General features: G+C 41.1%; 2 protein-coding genes across 11 annotated transcripts in view; both read left to right on the top strand.

Annotated features, from left to right (window-relative positions):
• The window catches only part of Mglur (metabotropic Glutamate Receptor), a 59,572-nt gene extending 55,380 nt beyond the window's left edge, over nt 1-4,192 (top strand). For all 10 annotated transcript variants that reach the window (XM_076435961.1, XM_076435965.1, XM_076435971.1 and 7 more), the window contains one exon: nt 192-4,192. In XM_076435961.1, coding sequence (XP_076292076.1) covers nt 192-337 — 146 coding nt within the window. In that variant the 3' untranslated portion in view covers nt 338-4,192. The remainder of the gene's footprint in view (nt 1-191) is intronic.
• Nucleotides 4,193-6,645: 2,453 nt separating this feature from the next.
• Dbct (Dihydrolipoamide branched chain transacylase E2) lies at nt 6,646-21,902 on the top strand. The gene is made up of 7 exons (XM_076435978.1): nt 6,646-6,847; nt 11,124-11,455; nt 14,212-14,336; nt 15,629-15,907; nt 17,052-17,343; nt 19,797-20,192; nt 20,718-21,902. The coding sequence occupies exons 2-7, from the start codon at nt 11,417-11,419 to the stop codon at nt 20,952-20,954; spliced, it is 1,368 nt and encodes a 455-aa protein (XP_076292093.1). The 5' UTR covers nt 6,646-6,847; nt 11,124-11,416; the 3' UTR covers nt 20,955-21,902.
• The last annotated feature ends 804 nt before the right edge of the window (nt 21,903-22,706 follow it).

Genomic DNA, 22,706 nt, shown 5'->3' with positions numbered 1-22,706 from the left:
TGTTAGACTTTGTTAGAAACCTTCATCGCGAGTCTGGCTCGTCAAAGTACGGCAAGGGGTTAAAGGACATATTTAGTTGATTCTCGCCTGACCTATTTCTCTGACTCGATCTAGTAGTTGAAGGTGTTAAATTCATTATCGTCATCAGCGACGGTCGTCTGACTAACCTCGGGACTGGAATTTGTTTTCAGACACAAGCTGCGAGCTGACCAGCGAGAGTATGCCGCTGCAGAGTGCCCTAACCGCCGCTGTACAGACGTCCGTGGGTGTAACGGAGATCAGCCTGACGTCGAACAAATCGGGCAAAACTACTAACGAGCAAGTGGCAGAGCTATAGAAAAAGCGATAGAGAGAAAGAGCGAGAGGGAGAGGGTCTACCAGCGCGTCGAAATTCAGATTTTCAGAGAACCCTGGCCTCTGGTTGCGCCCTGGCAAACAGCCAGCCGATAAGACCGGCCGGAAGGTCCGCGAAGTGAATAGTGCGAATGTGTGCTAATAAAAATGGGAAGGACAGCTCTCTTCCACCCCCACCCACCCTCCGACCATCCCCTAAAGCATCACTCCTCGACCCCCAAGGGTGTCACACACCCACGGCCCGTCTCTCTGTCTACTCGCGTTCGTCGGAGAAATGTTGCGCGAATCGGGAGCAGCACGACAAGCGGAAAACGAACGGCCCCGGACTGATAAGGGACTGGGTACAAAGAATAAGCGACAAAGCTCCTCGCGCGATGTCCGACGCCTCGCGAATCCTACAGGACACCGGTAAGCTTAGGCTAGTTACTGCCCCTGGCCGAGGTACAGCGAACCTTCGACCCTTCAACCCCGTAACGACCCCATTCCACCCTTCGCGCTCTATTCGCGTGGCTCCAACCACGGTTTTAACGACTCTAATCAACTGGAGCAATGATTTGATATAATAATAATAGGTTTTATTTGCAATGGAGCAAGTCAAGTTTATAAGGACACATTTTGATAAAGATTAATGGGTGAAATACTAAACGCGGATTTTACTCATTTATGACAAAACTGAGTGGGCGAAATGCAGAACTGTAAAGGTATTACAATTTAAGAACATCATTTTCGACTTGTTAGTAAAATTATTGAACGAAGAAACTTTTTCTTCGTCTATTTTCTGCTTCGCAGAATCGTATTTATTGTTAACACTGAACCTACCACACCGGACTCTTAATTCTATAATTATTGCAGTTCCAAAGATGCTTCCACTGTAATTACACACTTCTTTAACCAAGTATACATTACGATAAAAATCGCACACAATCTAAATAAATCGTGCCATTCTTATGAAGCAACACACACTATTAATGATCGGTAGGTTCAGTGTTGATATGCTACTTTCTAACTGTTTCGTTATCAATATTACTGGCACGGTTGTCTATCAATTTGCAAGAATTCTTTCGCTAAAAATCCCTGAAAGACACTCGGAGGGATAAATTAACGAAGAAAAATACAACGTACCGCTGCCATAAAGTAGCAGCAAAATGAAGGGACGTTGCCAGCACAGACAGTGAAGTTTCTGCTTATCAATCCCGAAGAAGCGAAGTTCGCTGTACCTCGTCCACCGTTCCGCCTGACACAGAGGGTTCGCATAATCGGAGGACTCGTCGCCGAGGGGCGTAACAAAAGACTATGCGCGCGTGGTATAGTAAACGCGGTGAGGAGGGAGAAGAGAAAAAAAAAACCTAGATACGCTTAGAAATCGTGTTTGACTGTCGGCGTCGACGGTGGTAGACCGTTCGCCGACAGGTGTGTGTAATCGGTGGTGAACTTTGTATGTTGTATCGGAGGATGAAAGCCTGCGTTGCCTATTGTCTGAACGACCACGACGACCACGAAACAGATCGTATCGTATTCGTCGTCGCCGGCGTTTTCGTTCGCTCATTATACCGATACGTCGGGATCACTCGTATCGCGATCACTGTTGTCGTTATTGTTACTGTTAACGTTTACTTCGTGAATTATATATTGAACATGTACACACAATGACACGCGTACCGTCGCGAATTCAAGTATTGACGTCAGTCTTGTCCTTTATTTGACTGCACCTTATTCTTATTGACGTTGCTTGCGTTCGGGGTCGCATTCATTAGGTTCCTGGGCTTTGGAAATTTATGGTCGCATTTATTAGGTTCCTGGGCTTTGGAAATTTGTTGTCGAGTACTCTCCTATACATTTCTAGAATGAAATTTATTTATTATTCAATTAATATTGTTTAGTACTCTTGTACGTGTCTATACAATTATTGTCTTTGTTGGTAGACCCACACGTTATACTGTTAAAATTTATTTATTATTAAATTTATGTTTTAGAAAATTATTTAAATATTGTTGAACACTCTTCTACGAGTCCAGAATGAATACAATTCTTGTTTTTGTTAGCAGACCCACATTATACTGTGGAAATTTATTTTGGAAATTTTTTAAAATATTGTCGAGTAGTCTTCTCCTACATTTCTACAATGAAATACAATTATTGTGTTTGTTGGTAGACCCGCATACTAAAAATAATTCTCGTTCGCAAAAAGGTATAATTAAAGCTGTGTCAATACTTTCGTTCGTCACTGTACGTACATTCCGACCTACACGATGTATAAGTATTGCGAGCTGTGAATGGCACGAGTCTGCGTCTCGGGATCAACACGCTCGAAAAATGTACAGGGTGTTTCGAAAATATTTAATCACGTTCCTGAAACGATTGAAAAATCGCCTAGTCCTTTACCGTTTTAGTAAAATTGACTAACAGAAACAGAGGGATGAAATCAGTTCGATCAAACCTCATCATTCTCTTCATAAAATTTGTATGATTCATTAAAAAAAAAACAACAATTCAACACTATTTCTAATCGTAAGACACCTTTTAAAATGTTAAATAAAAATTCATCAAGACTGCAAAGAAATTATTCAATAAATCAATTCCTTTGAGTACACCGAACAATGGGTAACTGGTGGTGCAACCTAAAACGGGATGATTCTACGTAGAAAAAATAAGTGGAAACAGGTACATAGAAAAAATAGTATTAACAGGTTCAAATAAACCATTTCAGCCTGATCTTCCCTGAAAGAAAAGCTTTCCTCAACAACTTCCTTGGAACAAAAGCTTCCAGCACGAAGGCCAAAAGAAAAGCGATCGACCTCAGCAGGGAGTGGCAAATCCAATTCGAAGATCGAAAAAGATCAGCGAGGGTTCGGGTAGATCGGTCGTAAACGATTCTACCGTTCATTGACCAGGAGTGCCAGCTAATTGACGAGATTAGAGCGACAGTATCAGGGGGTCTCGATTCGATTACGGCTAATGACGACGAGCGATTCGAGGTTTTCCGGCGTGGCCCCGAGACGCAACGGGGGTTCGCGTCTGTACAAGTACGTCTCTCCGTGTCTGCCCGTGTATAGGTATGTGTGTGTGTGTTTCTATGCTCCCGAACTCGTGCCAGGAATTATTCTATCGGAGGAGAACGGCCGGTACTCGCTCGCGCAAATCTAATTAGCTTGTTCCGAGTGATCGACGTTCATTGTCCATTCTTCCCACGTGCGCACGGGAAGAGAGGAGAAAGGAGTATTTACATTCCGCCAGATGTGTATATAGAACGCGCGCGCGCGCGCGGTGTCGTAGGCGTATATTGTATATTATCGCGCGAGATCTCGCGCCTATCCTCGAGACGTTATTACCGTTAGCTTATTTAACCTGTTAACCGGGGATGACGACGAGTTTGCTCGTCGCGACGCTCGCTGTTCGTCTTCCCGCGTCGAGTTTTCCGGTTTCTCTAAACTTTCATAAATTCAAATCAGTTTCCATTGAATCATTTTTAATTGTTTAATCTCGATTAGTTTGGAGGGAAATTCACAGTCTACTAACAACTGCAGTGAGACGCAGAAGGGATCGTACAAAAGGATAAAATTTATTCAATGTAATGTCGTAGAATTTTATAATAAAACTTTTATAAAATAGCGTTACACCAAATCCAAATTCTAAATCGACAAAATAGCTTCAGGTTCATAGAATATTATTAAAAAACCATCGAAATTAAATTGTACGATCTTCATCTTCGTGGACAAATAATTTAGCGGACCTATGTGAATGTCTCGATAAAATTTGTAAGTTGGCTGGTGATGTGCTTCAAACAAAACAAATTTAATTAAATCGGAGTAGCAAACAGCATCTAAGAATCTCTTGTACACCAATTTGTCTAGGATCCTATAAATAAGGGTTGCAGGATGCTACTAGAATCACCCCCATAACGTATCATTCAATTAAATGAAAGCACCAGACACCACCCCACACAAGAATCTCTTATACAACAATTTCCTAGAAACCTACAAGGGTTGATGCTAGCTATTCCATCAAAATTACTCACCCCCATAACGTCTCGTTCAATTAAATCAAAGCATTTCGCCATGAAAGAATCTCTTGTATTTTCTAGAAAGACCTGAGGGGATATTTTTAAATCAAGCACAGTAGATTTACTCACTCACCCCCATAACGTCTTATTTAATTGAATTAAAATTCCAAAAGCTAACCAAGAGAATGTTGCACAGCAATTTTCAAAAAGCCTATAAATCCAATCTATCTCATTACAATTATATATATATATATATATATATTCGCTCACCCCCATATGGTCTCGCTCCTCTCCTACCTCTTTCCATTATCACACGTTTCTCTCTCTCTCTCTCTCTCTGTCTGTCTTTCTCTCACTCTTTCGCTGGCATCGACTAAACCGAGAGGGAAAAAGCCGGAGTGAAATAATAATTCGCTGGAAACAATAGACCGGAAGCGTGGGAGGCCGTGCACGGGGAAGTCGGACGCGAGCGGCGTCGACGCAAGAGGGGGAACGACGACGGGAGATTTTGGAAACTAGGCCGGCCACGGGACGTGCAAACGTGTAAAGCTCAATACACACGCGCATACACACTACACACACTTCTTCTTCCACACAGACGCAAACACACATACACGCGGAACGGCGGCAGACAATAAACGAGTCTCGCTTTACACGCGAACTTCCGAAACCCCGGGCCCAGACCAATATCAGGATTTACACTCGACCTGTTCGATCTCTCGCGACACTTCAATCTCGTCGACTAAGGCGGCAGGGGATATTTAGCCGAGGAACACACCAAGTCAGAACTCGTTCCTCGTTCGAGTGTTCGAGCACTCGAGCACACCGCCGCCATTGTCCGCGATATTTGTAAATCGAGTTGCCGCCGCGCCGCCACCACCCGTCAACTGAATTAAACCGATTTTAACGAGCTCCCAGCGATCCGCGGCTAGAAACGCCTCTGCTGACAGATTACCCGTTTAATTCTGAGTACGTATCGTGAGGATCGCGAAGGGACCCGGCCCGAGACAGCGCGTTCGCGTCCGATGGCGCCTATTGGCGTCGCGCGCCCTTCACGCGTCCATCGAATCGTTTCAGGTTTCTGCAAGCTTGCGGATGATGCTGTATATTATGAATTTTGCGAATTGTTAAGTTAACAAGTTCGGAAGATTTTTGCGTGGAAAAGGTTGCGTATAAAATGCTGCTGACTGTTGGGGACTTTGAATAATTGTTTAGCGGTTTACCTGGACGGTTTGGTTTATTTATTGAGCGTTTGAATCTGTGATGAAAGTGGACGAAGATATTAAAATTGTAATAAATGATTGTATGACCTGTTTGAAAATGATTTTTCAAAATTGAACGAGGATGTGTCCGAGATCGTTCACCATCGGAGAAATTGTGATTATTCGACGAAAGACTGGACGCGGACGCGCAAGTTACGGTAGGATCATTTTTCCAATTGAAAATCTGTATTCGTTGACATGAGTCAATTTTTTGGTACGAAATCCTCGATGTCAATTGGTCGAATCGATTGTAGACCGTGAGAACACGCTGTGAGCCTCGGAGATTACAATTGTAATTGAAGACACTGAAATGCGTCTCCCTTCGAATAACAAAATGGCGGTTCATCTTTTATTCAACGAATCGAATGAAATTCGATCACCGATGAATGAAGAAAAAAAAAGAAAACAGAATACACGTTTCATGAATCTTTGAAGACTGTTATTTCCGATAAATATAAAATATTTATTAAAGGTCTCCAAACAAGGGAGACATGATTTTAAAAAGCAAACAGCACTTTCCGATGGAATCGACGACTCGCGTGAGAAATTAAATAGGAAAAAAATGTATGGCAGCGTTCTGAGCGACCCAATGCATCGAGCATTGTCTCGGCGACAGTTCCCATCGGATCCCAGGCCGGTTCGAATCGATTTTAAAGCGAGGGTTGCGCAACGTTCACGTAACTTCGAGACTGTAATCTTCGAGGACTATGTTTCTCGGACTGTGCATACGAATGAGAGTGATCGGCTCGCAGAAACGTCTGTGCTGAGAGAGAAAAAGAGAGTGAGAGAGAGAGAAGTGATGGGGGACATGTGCGTGCACGTGAACTGAACGGTTGAACCGGAAGCATCGTACAAAAGGTAACTTTGTATCTTTTATTATAACACTGAAAGCGTTGAAATAGATTTGCCCCGTCGAAAACTCGAGCTGTACCCGAGCATTTTTTTCTTTTTCCATTGACCCGCCTCAATCATCCTCGAGCCCCTCGTTCTCGTCCCGTATCGTATGAAAAAAAAAGGAATTAATTAAACATCGTTCGGCCAGGCTCGCGACGACGCCATCGGAAATATCCAGTCCGAATCAAATATCGGGGCTCTAATTAAACATACGGTCTCTTTGCTCCGGGTCCGTATGAAAAATTAACGAGTACGATACCCGGAATCTATAATACCACGGGAAACAAGATGGCCGGATGGATGGATGAGAGCTTAGGATCGTCAAGGAGGACAAAAGGTCGTTTCATAATTATTTATACCCACCGCGGAATTTATAAGCGTCCCGTTGCATTGTCGACTCGGTCTCATCAAATATTCACGTTTGACAGCTTACATGTCTTCCGTCAAATGGTATTTCAGTCGTTTCTGATCGTAATCGTTTCAATCTATTAACTGTCTGTCTCTTGAATGTGCTTGTCGCGGAGCAAAATTAATTATCAAATATTGAACATGAATTCATTTCGGTATACGTCCAATTTGTTCTTTTCATTTACACTAACAAGCATAACTGATTCAACACACTTTAAATCAGAATAACTTTTTTATGAATGGACCAAACGACTTCAATTTCTCTGTAAGGCTAGAAGAAAGTAGTTTAGTAAATGACGTCTAAAACACATTTTGAAAAAATGCATTTCGTTGGAATTGCGAAAGAAGATAGTAACAATTGATTTTTACTATTTTTTTTTTGCAATTCCGACCAAATGCATTTTTTCAAAATATTTTTTAGACGTCATTTACTAAACTAATTCTTCTAGCCTTACAGAGAAATTGAAGTCGTTTGGTCCATTCATAAAAAAGTTATTCTGATTTACAGTTATGCTCGTTAGTGTATTATAACGATCGATAGTCACAATCAATCAATTACAAAATCATCGACTGTAAGTAACCCTTATTTAATAACAGTGATCTGCAGCAGTTGCGATGTATCACAATTAAATCGTCGAGGATACACCGACAAAATAAATATTAAACAAAAACCGTCAAAATCCCCCCTAACAAATTCACTAAAAACAAAAATTGTAAAAGCAACAAAACCTAACACCCTTATAATTTAAAAACTGGATCCAGAAGCATAATTAATTCCGATCTTTCGCGTTTCGTATCGGTGTCCTTGAACGACCTTGACCGTTCGCAATCTTCGAAGTGGCCACGGAACCAATGCATATATTTTTGGAAAGTTAATCCCCGTGGGAAACAAAGTTTATTCCGCGCTTCCGGGTTATTTCGGTGTAATCTAGCCAGGGGGTTCGTTAATTTGCGAATTCCAGAAATGGCGACCGAGGTGAAGCTCGGATAAAGATGAGCGGGGTCTGGTGTTGGTCGTTCCGGCGAATTTAAATTAATTAAACCGTCGCGCGACTCGACGATACCGTCGGTGGATATTATTTCAGCCGGTTGGTAAATTGCGATCTAATTGCGAGCAACCGGGGGGGCAGAAAGGGGGAGGAGGACCACGTGTTCCCATTCTTCGTTAACGATTTTTCTATTACCGGGAGCGACGGTTAGGTAGCCGGGGAACGGTTATCTTGGAGGATATTAAAACCGGGTCCTCGGCGGACGGAGGCGACAGCGGCCACGGATAATTTGATTCTCGTTGCGCTGCTAATTTATCGGCCGCCAAAACCGGGTTACAGTTCCATAAGTCATGAAGCGGGAGAGAGTGTCACGCTTGCGTCATCGAATCTACGTATGGATTTTGTCATCGGACACCGAATTATTTAACCAGGCAACCCCCTCCCTCCCTTCTCTACTTCCATCGGGACGATAATCGAATCTACCCCGCTAATTTTGAATTTCGCGCCTCGACGGACACCGGCTGACCCTCGTCAACCCCCTCTGATTACTGATTAGCTTAATGAAAAGGTTGGTTGCCTTTCGTTCGAAATTTCGTCCCGATTCAAACAAATTGTTTCCGTGTGTATTGCTCCTCCGTGCGGAAAAGCAATGCGGTTATTATAGATTACTGTGTACACTGAATTACTGTTGTAGACACATCAGCAGTGTTTCATAATAAAATATATTACCATGGAGCAATTTCTGTTACACTGTCGTAATTTTTTTTAACATTGCAGAACAGTACCCCCTTACATCTCCGCCTGGATGTTAAATAATTTATTTTTTCATTTGCAATAATTTGCTGCAATAGAGCAGTAAACTTACTACAAACATCTAATAATAAAATTCATATCTATGGACATTACACTGTCGTAATTTTTTTAAACATTTCAGGGGGGTGTCTCGTACCTCTAACATACCAATCCAAGTGGTAGATAATTTATTTTTTCACTCACAATAATTTTATACGTTTCAGAACAGCCTCATTATAAAAACATACATAATAAAACAACTTACTCAATTATCGAAAAATTAATCAACGCTAAAATGGCGTTTTAAATAAATTGTTTCTTCTATTCCGAACCAACAAACCTATCGCAAGCTAAAGCTATGTTCTCAGGGATTAAACGGCGTCTCCCAGGTGTTCTAATTATTACGGCCAGGCGCGTACCAAGGGACAGATTGAATTTATTCGTCACTTGATCCAGAACAGCCGGAGGAAGAGCTCGTTTTCTTCACCTGCGACGGAAGTAAATCGCGACTTCGTTGAAACACAGAGAATGAATTTACTAATTCGCTCGTCTTTCTAGCAGCGGCGGGAACGCGCTCCAGGTTTTAAAATTGTAATTACTAGGCGGAGGCATGTTGCTTTTAAATCCCGGTTTTAATCGTCCCTGGCCAACCCAGCGATAAACTTGTCGCACGTGTTCGTCGTTACCAGCGAGGCAACCGTGCCGTAGAATTCATTCCTCCGTCTAAAATATTCAATTGAACCATTAATTACTTCCCCACACATTTTTCGAGTTCATGACGGAGGCGCACAATTTACTATTCAAAGTTACTCTGTCCAAAGTTAGCTCGTTCACAGTCTCCTGTCTTGCATATTTCTCGTCTTTAAATTCACGTAATCTGCTAAATGGTCGACAGAATAATGATTTAAAAAATATAGTATAGAAGTGTCTTCTTTAGAAGAAGAAAGTATCAAAGATTTCTTCTCAATCAAAGAAATCAAAGACATCAAAACCATCACCTCCACAGTTTATTTATTTCACCCACTAATGTCACTGTAAATATACACATATGAAATACACTGCACACCGACAATCTCACTAAAGTATCGCAGCCCCCCTTGAAATCCTATTCATTCAATAAATTACCAATTCACCACTGCCCGCGTAAAAGTTTGATTATACTTGCGAATGTATCTACAGTTGCGCAATCATTTTTCGGCGTCAGAAGTTAATTCACGATCGTGACCAATAAATCTTCGAGTAAATTTCGGCGATAACAATATCCCAGTGAAAAATAAAATATCGCTCCACATTTTGTGATATACGTTTCGAATGCAACGCGTACGCGTTTGCGAAGATGCATTTGCGTGTGCAACATGTGCAACGTGTGCATGTGCACACGGGGCCTGCATTGTGTCGGTTTTGCATTCGAGCGCGTCTTATTACCGGACGACCCACATAAGAATATTCATGACCCTGCATTCGGGAACGGCGGGCCAATTTTCGCGGAGGACAAGCTTCAAAAAAAAAAAAAAGAAAATGTTGTATAGCCGTACAGCGAAATGGGCTGACACAGCCCCGGTGTATATTCCATTCCGTACGGCAAACAGCGAACTCGTGGAGAAAACCCAGAGAACACGCGGTTATCATCGTTCCTCGAGCATTTACATTCAACAATAATCGTTATCTGTCGCCTCGGATCCCGCGATTTCCATGGAAATCCGATGTGCATCGCATTTAAATACAATTTCGGGTCAGAACGCCGCTACAGGGCGCCTCGAGATGGCGGCTCGTCTTGGTCCCACCACAAAATGGCGGGTGGTAGCCTAGAACTCGTGGAATGATCTTATGCAATTTATTTCTGCACTTGTTTTGGCAATTTAATTGTATGGTGACATTTTCTCGTTTTTGTTAGATTGCGTTGTATTTAGAGGTTATGGAACATCTCAAGATGGCGGCTGGAGGTCTTGGTGTCACCACAAAATGGCGGATGGCAGCCTAGAACTCGAGGAATGATCTTATGTAATTTCTTTCCGCACTTGTTTTCACAATTTAATTGTACGGTGACATTTTCTCGTTTTTGTTAGACCGCGTTGCATTTAGAGGTTATGGAACATCTCAAGATGGCGGATGGAGGTCTTGGTGTCCCCACAAAATGGCGGATGGTAGCCTAGAACTCGAGGAATGATCTTATGCAATTTATTTCCGCACTTGTTTTCGCAATTTAATTGTATAGTGACACTTTCTCGTTTTTGTTAGACTGCGTTGTATTAAGAGGTTATAGAACGCCTCACAATGGCGGATGATGTCCTAGTTCTTGAAAAGGTGTTGCTATACAGTACCTTCTCGTACTTAAAAAAGTACTTCTCGTATTCAAAAAATATGATACTATAGCTTGAACGATCCTTTTTTAAATTATAATGCATTGTATTTAAACATTTTTAGCTATTACTATAGGTCGCTTCAAGATTACAGTCTGGGCCGCGGTTACAGGGTGCTTCAACGATCAATTGTATTTCGTCACGTTTTGGGAGCTATCGTATTGCCAGCGACCAATCTCGAGCAGTTCAGCAAAACACGTTGCGTAACAGGGCAACAACACGCACAGACTTTGATATCGGAGCGAACGATAACAATATCCGACCAGGCTAAAAGTCGTTCTGGTGTCTCACGGTGGAGTGCGTGAGGTTACTTCTGTGGTGTTTTTCAAAAGAATCGTGAACGCCGCGTCCTCCATCATGGCTCTACCTTGGCGGCTCACGGCCATAATTCGTCTGGTAAGACAACACTATGCGACAACCATCCGTTTCCCGAGAAATTCTACGTATCTCCGTGGAAATTGCGGAGAAGATCGATCGAGCGATCTCGGTTCTGCTCGGAGACCATCGGTGCTCTGTTTACAAACGGTTCGAACCTCCAAGACAATCTCTTTGACAATCATTTTGACAATTTTCTGTGAGACGCTTTAGGCTTCTAACGATCATGTATTGTTTGAAAGGGAATTTTTATGTTTTTAATTATTTTGTATTGTCAGGCTATCGATAAGAAAAAAATCAACGTTTCAATTCGTTCCCCGCTTAATGCCATAATCAAACAGTAACTATAATTGTCTCCGCAGACCCCATACCTCGATATTATCCGCTCTTGCTTCATTTTGTCGACGAAGGTACAGGCAAGAGGAAAATCAATGTTTAAGTTCGCAAACGCAAGATAAAAAGTCAATGTTTAATGCTTGCAAGAAATTCTCGGAAACTTCGTTTAGGGGGCTGTCTCGTGTAAACGGGTCGAAATGTCGATTTGTCTTATTGCATCTTTTTTAGAAAACCTTATTAAGTATACTTTCCCGGAATATTATGCTTTAATTAATTGGAGTGACAAAATTATGACGATTCCAGGAGAGACGTACTACTTCCTTATCTACCAAATCTGTATTTTTACACATTCAATTTATCATTTAAAAATTACCGAAAAAGTATTACGCCGTTTTGTCAATTTTCAAGATAAATTATATTTCTTTTTTATCGACGATAACGACAACCATACTGATCAAGAATCATCTGAATTTGATGTTTTAGTTCAGAAATTTCTGTCCATCTACACTGTCAAGATTTTCAAATCGAGAAACAAATAATTAAAACTATATGAAAAATTGTTCTGTTCTGTTACAAAAAGAAATTTTAACGTAAGACGTAGCATGGATTCGAAAAAGATTCGTGAGAATTGATCAATTTTTCAACGTTTAATTTTTAATGATAGTACGTATGTCTCTATGGGGTTTGCGCGAGCTTTGCACGGTCGCCGAGCATCTGAGAGTGCGGGCCATCCCCGGGAATACCCGATTTTGCGGTTTGCGGTGCAAATTACGCGGGGGTGAGGGTGGTAAAGCGATAAACACGCGGAAATGGAATTAAGACGCGTCGATCAAAGCGTCACCGGGAGCGTTCGCGTTTTCCGTCCGTCGGAAAAGAGATCCGATCGGCGGAATTGCCACGGGTTTCGAAGGGCTGCCAACCCCCGTTTCGCTTCCGTCGAACTCCCACCCGCTCGAATCTATTTCGAGTAGAACCAATATCCGGTGGAATATTAGTTATCGCACCCGCGTTAACAGTTTCAAAGTTTCGATACAGATGGAATTGCTGACGGCAGCATTTGTAACGGGGACGGGGGATGGAAGCCTTTCTGTTTAGCGATTCCGAACCCTTCGGTTATTAGTTTGACGTCTCCCGTGATCCTAAGTCTGCTAATGGCAACCTAATAGCCGGTGCCTCGAACTACTACCCTTTTGGTAATGTTATTAACATATTATTAAGAACATTTCACTTGCTCAGCGATAGTTCACTCCTGAAGCTATAGGGATTGTTACCATGGCCTCATTCCGTTTTGAATTTTGCAGGGAAATCATCTTGGACTTTTGAAATGTTCGTTTGAATTTTCCTGAATTTGTTCGAATATTTGAGACAAATGTGAGTCTATTTGAAAATGTGAAACAAACTGAACCTGTCAGAATATTTAAATGAATTCGGATTGAATCGAATCCATTTAAATATTCGAATAAAATTGAACCTGCTTAAATATTTGAGTCCAAAATTACACTGCTTTTCCCGCGAAATTCAAAATGAGAATGCTCTACCGTGCGAATTATCGAATTTCCGACACGAAAACGTTTTCCGGCTGGCTGGACATTCATCCGGCTTATTAGCCATAAAATAATAAACATCACGATTTTAACGCTCTCGCGGCTGTTCGCGTAACGGAAACGGGAACGGGTTAAATCTCGATCGCAGAATGATGCCCCCGACTGTGCAACAACGCGAGTCATTCGACGACACAGCTAATTTCGTCATTCGTGCACAGAGGGGAAAATACATGTTACAATTACTGTGCTCATGTTCGATCCTGGAATATAATCGTCGTAAAATACGATGAATTTTGAAATTGTTTAATGGCTCAACGGCGGCAGCGATTCAATTATCGACTCCATTAAGATTAGCGCCCGTCCGAAGCTTGAGAACAAATCGTTGGTAATCGATCGATTTAATTAAGGGATCGGATTATAATTATCCGAGAGCTGTGCGGAGTACCTTCAAGTCGATTACGATCATTATTTATGTCGCTCTTTCTGACTGGTAGCTTTCTGTCATAGTTCGCATGTCGAAATCGAATTATTGATTGCGGATTTTTGCGCAAAAGAAAACATTTTAATTTCAAAGTACTCGAGCTACGTAGACATCCGTTTTCTTTATTAACAATTTAAATGAGTCGACAATAAAATGTGTTTTAATAAAAAAAATTTGTTTAATTGTAGTTTTGGATATTTAAATCTCCTCACGTAAGTTTTATTAAGTAAATAAAATTGCCCTAGATTTAACAAGCTTCTTAAATTTCATATTGACAACTGGTGAATGAGGTTTTGAGGATCATCGGATCATCAATTCCTGATCCAAGGGCCCGCACGCGAAACGTACAATTACTGGAGCAAATATTCCAGTTTTATTGCCAAACGTGTACACAATGAGAATCCATGTTTATTTAGGGTAGGAGCGTACGCGATCAAAAATGTCGATTTCTCCATGTAAGCTGCTTTCGATGCGGAAAAGTCGTCCCCTTCAAACTAGCGGATATCGGAGAGGGAATTCGAGACGTCACGATCAAAGAATGGTGAGCAAAACAATCCCATTCAGACCTCGCAATTATCCAACGGATTTTCTGCCGAAAAGTATCGCCCCGCAAAAAGAATCATTCTCCTCCACACTTTTCCTTCACAAAAATTCACGAAAGTAGTCAACACTCGAGACACGTTCATTTTTTCACTCGTGTAAAACTATTTTAAAAAAATTTATAATTCTGTGTCCGCTACTCTTCGAGTTATTAACTTGAAAGGTTTTCGAACCTCCCTTCTTTCAAACTTTTTTCTCTTCTGGATGAGTGGAAGATGTTGATGTAAAAAAAATATATAAAAAACTTTTCAGAAACCACGCTTATATTAAAATGCACTAAAAAGGAGAAAATAATTTTTTTGTACATTGGTGACTATAAATAAAAGCGTGGAGCGCTAAACTATATTGACGTAATCTTCGTTGGCGCTCCACGCTTTTATTTATAGTCACCAATGTCTAAAAAAAATTATTTTCTCCTTTCTAATGCATTTTAATATAAGCGTGGTTTTTAAAAAGTTTTTTTTATATATTTTTTATTTTCTACTTTTTAGTCTTTTTTAAATGGAACGCAAGATATAGTGATACTGGTATGAAATAGTAAGATGTATGTAGAAACTCAAGATATGGAAATACGCGAGATAGAATGAAGGGATGACTCCGAGAGACGTCGTCTCTTGATGGAGTCCAAAATTGTCCGAAATGGAACTGAATGAACGGAACACCACAACCACACTGAGCTCCTTCGGTGCGAAGTAGGCCAGTGGAGTGGGGATGAGTTGGAGTGGGAACACGTAGTGGAGTAGGGAGGGCTGGCGCGCGGAGTGGGGATTGCTGAACACGATGACGTCGCGCGGTGAGGTGTGACGGTTAACATAAACATTTTTTTTTCTCCTAGATGCACAGTTTTTTAAAAATATGTTTTTTAATATTGCATTGTCATCCAGCTCTGAGCTATGTTTAAAGTTTCAAGTCTCTAGTTCATCAGTCGTCAGCACATAAGCGTGGTAATAAAAAACAACTTCACTAATAATTTCGCGGCAAGTTTCTCTTACAAATGTCCACTGATCCAGAGATTCACCGCTAGAACGGATGACTTTTATGCACCCTGTACCAAGTTTTATCTGTTAGAGCAGGAGGAAGAGTGAATCAGGTATCGTTATCTCGGCGATTCATCGTTCGCGAATTTTTCGGCGGGTAATTGCGAGATAGGCAGGGTAGGGTAGTCGCAGGGTGGCTGGTTGTCATCCTAAATGCAGCGTGAAGGCACGGTACACGAGCGATTTGAATGCACAGGTTCGTGAAGCCGGGCGACCGGGTGTCTCAATTCGATAACATTTGCGAGGTGCAAAGCGACAAAGCGTCCGTGACGATTACCAGCCGTTACGACGGATTAATTAAGGCCTTGCACTACAAGGTGGACGACGTGGCTCTGATAGGGGACTCTCTGGCGGAGATCGAGCTCGACGATAACGGACCCGTCGAAAATCTCCCCGAAACACCAGCCTCAAAGACCGAGTCCGTCGGGGCTGGAAAAACCAGCGGAAAAAATGAGCAGCTTGCTGCGAACACTGGGTGAGTCCACGCTTTGCAAAATTATTTAACCCGCTACCACCGTCACGCATATACAGGGTGAATCACCTAACGTTGCCACCTCAAATATCTTTGTTGTTTTTAATGCTTAAGTATGAAGTTTAAAAATAACTGGCTTCGAAAATTAGTAAGTGATTAACGAGTAGACTGCGAATTTTTAATGGTTAATGCAAAATAATTATGTTCTGCGTCTGTTATATGGACTAGGAGCTACTTAGCAAGTTTATAAGTTACTGAATTCCTAATGAAAGGGACTATCATTGTAGGTGTTTAAAAAAGGGTGCTTCCATTTAAAAAAATGAAGGTGATATCTCTAAAAAAAAATCATATAAAAGCAAAAATATTTTTGGTATTATGTGAGCCCCACTGAACCATTCAACTTTATCCTTCAGACATTTGACGTATCTTTAAAAACAACAAAGATATTTAAGGTAGACTGCGGAACTTTACGCCTATTCACGATTAAGCATTTTCCGCAACAATGCCTATTGCGCAACATGATTGATCATGAATGATAGTGGTTGACTAATTAATACAATGTGGATTTGCGTAAACATCATGCTGCACAATAATTGTTGCGCAATATCATTGATCTTGAATAGGCCCCTTAAGATACACTCTGAGAGATTTAAACCACCGAACTGGGTCCTCGTTTTTGTTCCATAAAACGGTGAAAAAAATCGTGCATCAATTTTTAAGGAGTCGTTGTAAAGAGGGCGCTTTAAGCTTTAAATCCATGGCAGTTTCATTTACGAGAAAAACTTGTAGAAGTTTCTGGAGACGTTTAAATTTGTAGAATTTTTTAGGGAAAATGGGTCTTCGGATTCCCATCTGCTATATCGTGAAAAATCTCTTAGAGGAAAATGGACACATGGCGAAAGTAGAGGCTTCAAGCTTTAGAATAAGTCCAGGCTTATAGCTGTACTATTTGTTCTTACGAAATCATCACGATTTAAATGTGGAAATTTTTTCGAAAATTACAAATTAAATATTAGTTGAATCCAATGTATACATGATTGGTATTACCTGGTCAAGGTAGTTCTAGTGTCGATGCTTAGTTCAAAAACGTTCGTGAAAAGTGGAGGTTCGAGGAGTGAAAACGGGCTTGTCTGGTTTTTGCACGAAGGTTTTCGAAGGGGGAAGACGTCGGAGGAGAACAAGGGCCAGGAAATGGGCTAGAAAAGGCGCTGGCTACTCCCGCGGTTAGGCGGATAGCCATGGAGAACGGAATCGAGTTAAAGGACGTCGTTCCTACGGGCAAAGGGGGCCGAGTACTTAAAGAGGATATATTGGCGCACTTGGAGCGAATTTCTGCTGGTTCCGCGGGAAACAGCAACCTGGAAAAACCAACCGATGGTCAGATCACGCCGATAAAGGGCTACGCGAAGCATATGTGGAAAACGATGACGCGATCGCTGGTAAGTTGGACACGGCAGATAACGCGGCCGCACGTCGTAAACGCGAATTATGCGATTCCGTGTGTGGACAGTCGCGGTTTTTCCTGGCGCTTTATCTGGGAGATATTGATACTGCCGACCTGGAATCGAGTTTTATACTTGGATTCGGGCGCTTTTTTATACGAAGTTGGGGAAATAATTTTTTTATTTTGGGTGTGCTATTAGTTAGAATGTTCAAGAATCATTTTATAATTTATATTGATCAGAACAGAAGGAATAATTCATTAAACCGTGCTCATCCTACAACTACCCTTGTGATAGGGGTACAAAATTGAATGGTGTGACCAAAAATCAATTTGGAGTGGGCGCACTTTTGACCATCTTATTCGACTATATAAAAGTTAAATTAAATTTGAAAATTGAATTATTGTCAGGAACAATTGGAAAAATATTCTCATTTTTCATTTATTTAGCCCCATCCATAAATTCGACGATAACGATACTTGGCAAGGTAGAACCACGTTTTAAAATTCTACTTTAATAAAACGGGGAGGTTACCTTCTACAAACTTTGTTCGACAGTGTTTTATTGGGGCTTAAACATTAAGTTTGTCTTGCAAAGTTGAGAACTCCAGGCACGAGGAAACTGTAAAGCACACGTGCATATTCCAGTTCGCCCCTTATGCAAAGTGTCCATAAACGTCATACTAACAATAAAAGTGGTGTTCGTCGCGGGGCTCTCTTTCCTAGAACATTGAATACAAACTTACGCTCCGTTTCTGTAGACTGTGCATTAACAATTTAGTCTACACTATGAACAGCTAGACAGTTTCACTTTTCCAGCAGTAGACCTGCGGAGCTCGTATAAATGTCGAGCTTCAGTTTATTTTTATACATAGAGATGCACTATGATAAGAGTTGCTCAAACTCTGCGTAAACACAGTCTCAATATTTTTATACAATCCTGACACTACATAAATATAACAAAATAAGACGCACTCTTTCCAAAACGAAATTAATAAATAAGGGGCTAGAATAACTTGCGATTTTTCAGTTCACCTAATATTTACAGAATCGCAAAATATAACAAAATAAAATATTCCGTATACACAAAAAAGAAATAAATTGAAACGTTCAACGTAAATTATAAATTTCTGTTTCACCTATAGTGGTCTTATTCCTCAGAAAATATGATTTTAGAACACATAAAATGTCCACCCAATGCAACCGATTCCTACAAATCGACAAAAAATTCCGCAGACGATTTTTGCGAGCGATAGAAAACATTCGGAACATTTGCGTGGCGAGCGCAATTAGCAGGGAAAATACCGTCGGCATATTTGGACATTAAAAGTAACACCGAGTGTCTTTTGAAACGGTTTAATCGCGTTTGGTTGCGGCAACGTTGACGCGGAAATTCGAATCGATCGGTATCGCTCGTGTCAACGTCGGCCGTCGCCATTATCGGCTCGCCGTCACTTCCGGCGTTTCCCAGGAACGAAATTTATCCCGAGAAAAATCGTCCGGAAAATATTAAATCCCGATCCTCTCATTCCTTTTTTCCCTCGTCTCTGTTTCGTCTCCTTCGAACAACATAGCCGGATAAAGCTGCCAACCCCCTTTACGTCACGCTCACTTGCGCTCAAACAATCCAGTGAAAACAACGTAGCCTCGAAAAATATTATTTTTCAAATCATTTAACGAATCTGTCGTATATTTTCCATACAGTCTTTTTTCCATAACATTTATTTAAATTGTCCGTCATTGTTATCATGACAAATACTGCCGCAAGGAAATTTATTCCACAGCTTTCCACGAATGCATTTTTACAAACAATTCTTACTTTAATTTTCTGAAAAACTGTTCATACATGTTTTTCTAATTTCGTCAAAAACCAGTGTAAAATGGTTAGAAAATGTATACTTTTCAATTCGGGACTGGTGCTTCTTCCGTTTTAATCCCGCGCCGTCGGCTTTCTTTCAGTTTTCCCGGGCTCTGTTTCGGTATAATCGAGCTCGACAGCCAACCCCCCTTTACGTCATGGCCGTTTAATCGCGGTAGCAGTTTGTTCGGTCGCGTCATTAACTCGCGCGCCTCGCCACGCATTGTTGTACAACGATTAACCGGCCGTTTATTCAGCGGCTGCGGCCACGTGGGACGCGATACGCGAAACTATGCTAATCTTGCGATTCACGCGTGGCCTGCATTTTATACCGTCCCCTCTCGGTTTATTAATATATCGCGACCAGAGATCGTTACCATTTTTCATTCACTGTGCGCCATGTGCTACGGAAAAATTCGATCCAGATTGTGTCACAACGAATTTACTAGCTAATTATTACTAGAGGTGTGCGGTACCGGGACGGGATTCCCGAAAATGTTCGGGTTCCCCAAAAATGTTCGGGTTTCCCGTGAATTTTTTCGGGAATCCCGTCCCGGTCCCGCACACCTCTAATTATTACACATTATTCGCAGAGCATCCCGCACTTCGTGTACAGCGACGAGTGCACCATCAACAAGCTAATGGCCTATCGCAACGAAGTAAAAGACAGTCTAAAAGACGAAGGCATTGCCCTAAGTCTGATGCCGTTCTTCATCAAAGCAGCTTCGAAATCGTTAGAAAAGGTGCCCGAGTTGAACGCGTGGCTCAACGAGGAAGCGCAAGAGTTGCATGTAATCGGGAGCCACAACATAGGCGTAGCAATGGCCACGCCACAGGGCCTCGTAGTGCCAAATATCAAGAACGTGCAAAACCTGAACATCCTGGAAATCGCGAAGGACTTGAACAGGTTGCAGGAACTGGGCAGAAAGTGCTCGATTCCGTTGGTCGACCTGACCGACACAACTTTCTCGCTCTCCAACATCGGCGTGGTAAGCGATTTTCCAACAAAAATGTTTTCTTATTTCTTTCTCTCCGTCCTCCTCGTCCGACGATCTCGATTGGCCGGACGGTCAAATTGAATCTCGAGACCGATTTAAATTTAATTCGACCCGTTGACGGAGAAAATATTTGCATTCCCCGGCTCCTCTGTACATATACATATACACGGTTCGTTACGTTTATACGTACACCGTGACGAAAGATTCCGCCACCGCGAAATACAATTACGTAATTCGTTAATTTCGCTCGATATTCGGCTCGAAACCGAATTAATCGCGCGAGAGCGCTGCTGCCTGGGGAAAAAACAGTTTTCCGCGATCGGACACGGAGATTTAATTGACCGGTGATTTGCGGCGAATTGTCTCGTAATTTTTTCAAGTCCATAAGGATTTTTTAATTGCTCTTTCAACGGTAATAGAAACGTAACCAACAACTCACCCCCTATTTAAAATATGTTTAAAATAAGCGGCAACAGTTATCGCACAAAATTCGTTTTTTATTGTGCAATTCTGCAGGTCGGCGGTACGTACACGAAGCCAGTGATCCTGCCACCGCAAATCGTGATCGGCGCATTCGGAAAAGTGCAAAAACTGCCGCGATTCGACGAGCAAGGGAACGTGATAGCTGCAAACATAATCTCAGTGAGCTGGGCAGCCGACCATCGAGTCGTGGACGGCGTTACCATGGCGAAATACTCGAATCTCTGGAAGCATTATGTCGAAAATCCCTCGTTCCTGTTGATAGGAGCGTGATTAAGTACACAACACATCGAGCATAATCTTTCTCACGATTTGTATTACCATTTTTATACTGCCCGAAAGTCTGCGAGGAAGTGCACCGACTCGAAAGTGTGTGGACACTTTTTTCGTTAATATAACTGCGAAATCGTTGAATCAATTTTGCGACAATTATTATTGTCGAAATTTTGCATTTTTATGTTCGGTTGATTACGCAATAAATTTTTAGAAACTGCTCAAACGCCTTGGAATACCAGAAAATAAAGATCAATTTCACCTTTTAATTATTTCCAAGCACTTAAGAGCACTCGAATGATTTAAATAATTAAACATGTAATGCAACTAATACACTTTTGGGTGAAAAGCGCGCGGGTCAGTCGGATGGTTTAATTAAGGATGCTAATTGCTGGGTGTGAGAGAAGTACGACGTGACGTTTTGTACGTAAATATTAATTTATTTATTGCTGCACAACCAACTAGGACTTTGTTTTTCATAAAGATAAAATATCTTATTTTTGTAATTTTCCTTTTTTTAATCTGTTTGCTTGTTTGTTCTCTAACATATTCAAAGTGTTACAACTTGTATGGTAGTTATTATATATATATATATTTATATTTATATATGATGACCAGTCGAACTGTGAGCATTTTTGTACATTAAAACTATTACACATTGTTCATACAAATTATGCTAGTTTGGTATATATACCAAAAAATATGTTAAGGAAGTGGTTGTACTGATTAATATCCTTTGTGCATTGATTGCTCTTCATCGAGAGGGAGGAAGGTAGAGAGATTTTTCTAAGGGACAATCTCAGCAAAGATAATTGAAAAGAAAACAGATAGTCTAATCAACGGATTCACAAAAAAAAAAACAATAAAAGACGTTCATATAATGAGTACGACCACTTATTTACGTATCCTTGTAACTCGTATTATATATATATACAGTTTTATAATGTATCGCATGTACTCAGTCACTCGTGCTCCCACGCAATCATTCCATTCCCTTAAATGCCACATAAATATTTACTCAAAAAGTAGTCAGTCTGTTTAGTAGTTAGAGTAGTAGAAAAGATTGTATATATGTTCGCATGGTCCAAAATTTTGTATGATAATCAAGTTGCCTTTCGAAGGAACGAGAACGGAACTCCTCGAACGGTTAAAACGCGGTGGCGGATTATTGCGATGGCCCAATCAATAAAATTACGCTTGTTCTAAAAATATTTTCCTCGGAAAGCTCCATTACAAGTAAAAGCAAACATTGTATACTGGGATTTTGTTATTTTGTTTGCAATTTTCCTGCCGACAATATGGCAACACTCATTCGAAAAGGGTTAATAATATTAATCATTTTATTGGCACTTTGCCTGCCAAATAGCTAGAATGGAAGATTCCACGAAATCTGAGCCGTTCAATGGAGATTAATTAATTTTAAATTAATTCCCCAATTTGATCGGAGCTGAACTGTTAATGTTTAATACAGTGATTACTGCGTTAACAGTGTATCTGTCGGAAGCCTGCTAATTAATTTTTAGAGAAGCTTTATGATATTGTTTTAACTGTTTCAACAACCGACTTGCGAAAAGATCTGTCCTCATTTTTTGAGACTATCAAAATCGTCATCTAATTACTCAATCTTTGATAATTAAATTGAACGAACAGCTGCCAATCGCGCGGGAACAAAAAAGAATCTGTAAATACTTTGAAACACTGTCAACTACATAATTATAAAAATTGGTCATCCGCAGGTTAAAATGAAATAAA

The sequence above is a fragment of the Lasioglossum baleicum genome, chromosome 12, assembly GCF_051020765.1.
Source record: "Lasioglossum baleicum chromosome 12, iyLasBale1, whole genome shotgun sequence".
In the NCBI taxonomy this organism is placed as follows: domain Eukaryota; kingdom Metazoa; phylum Arthropoda; class Insecta; order Hymenoptera; family Halictidae; genus Lasioglossum; species Lasioglossum baleicum.
The sequence above is the reverse complement of the archived record's forward strand: the minus strand, read 5'-3'. Positions and strand labels throughout refer to the sequence as shown.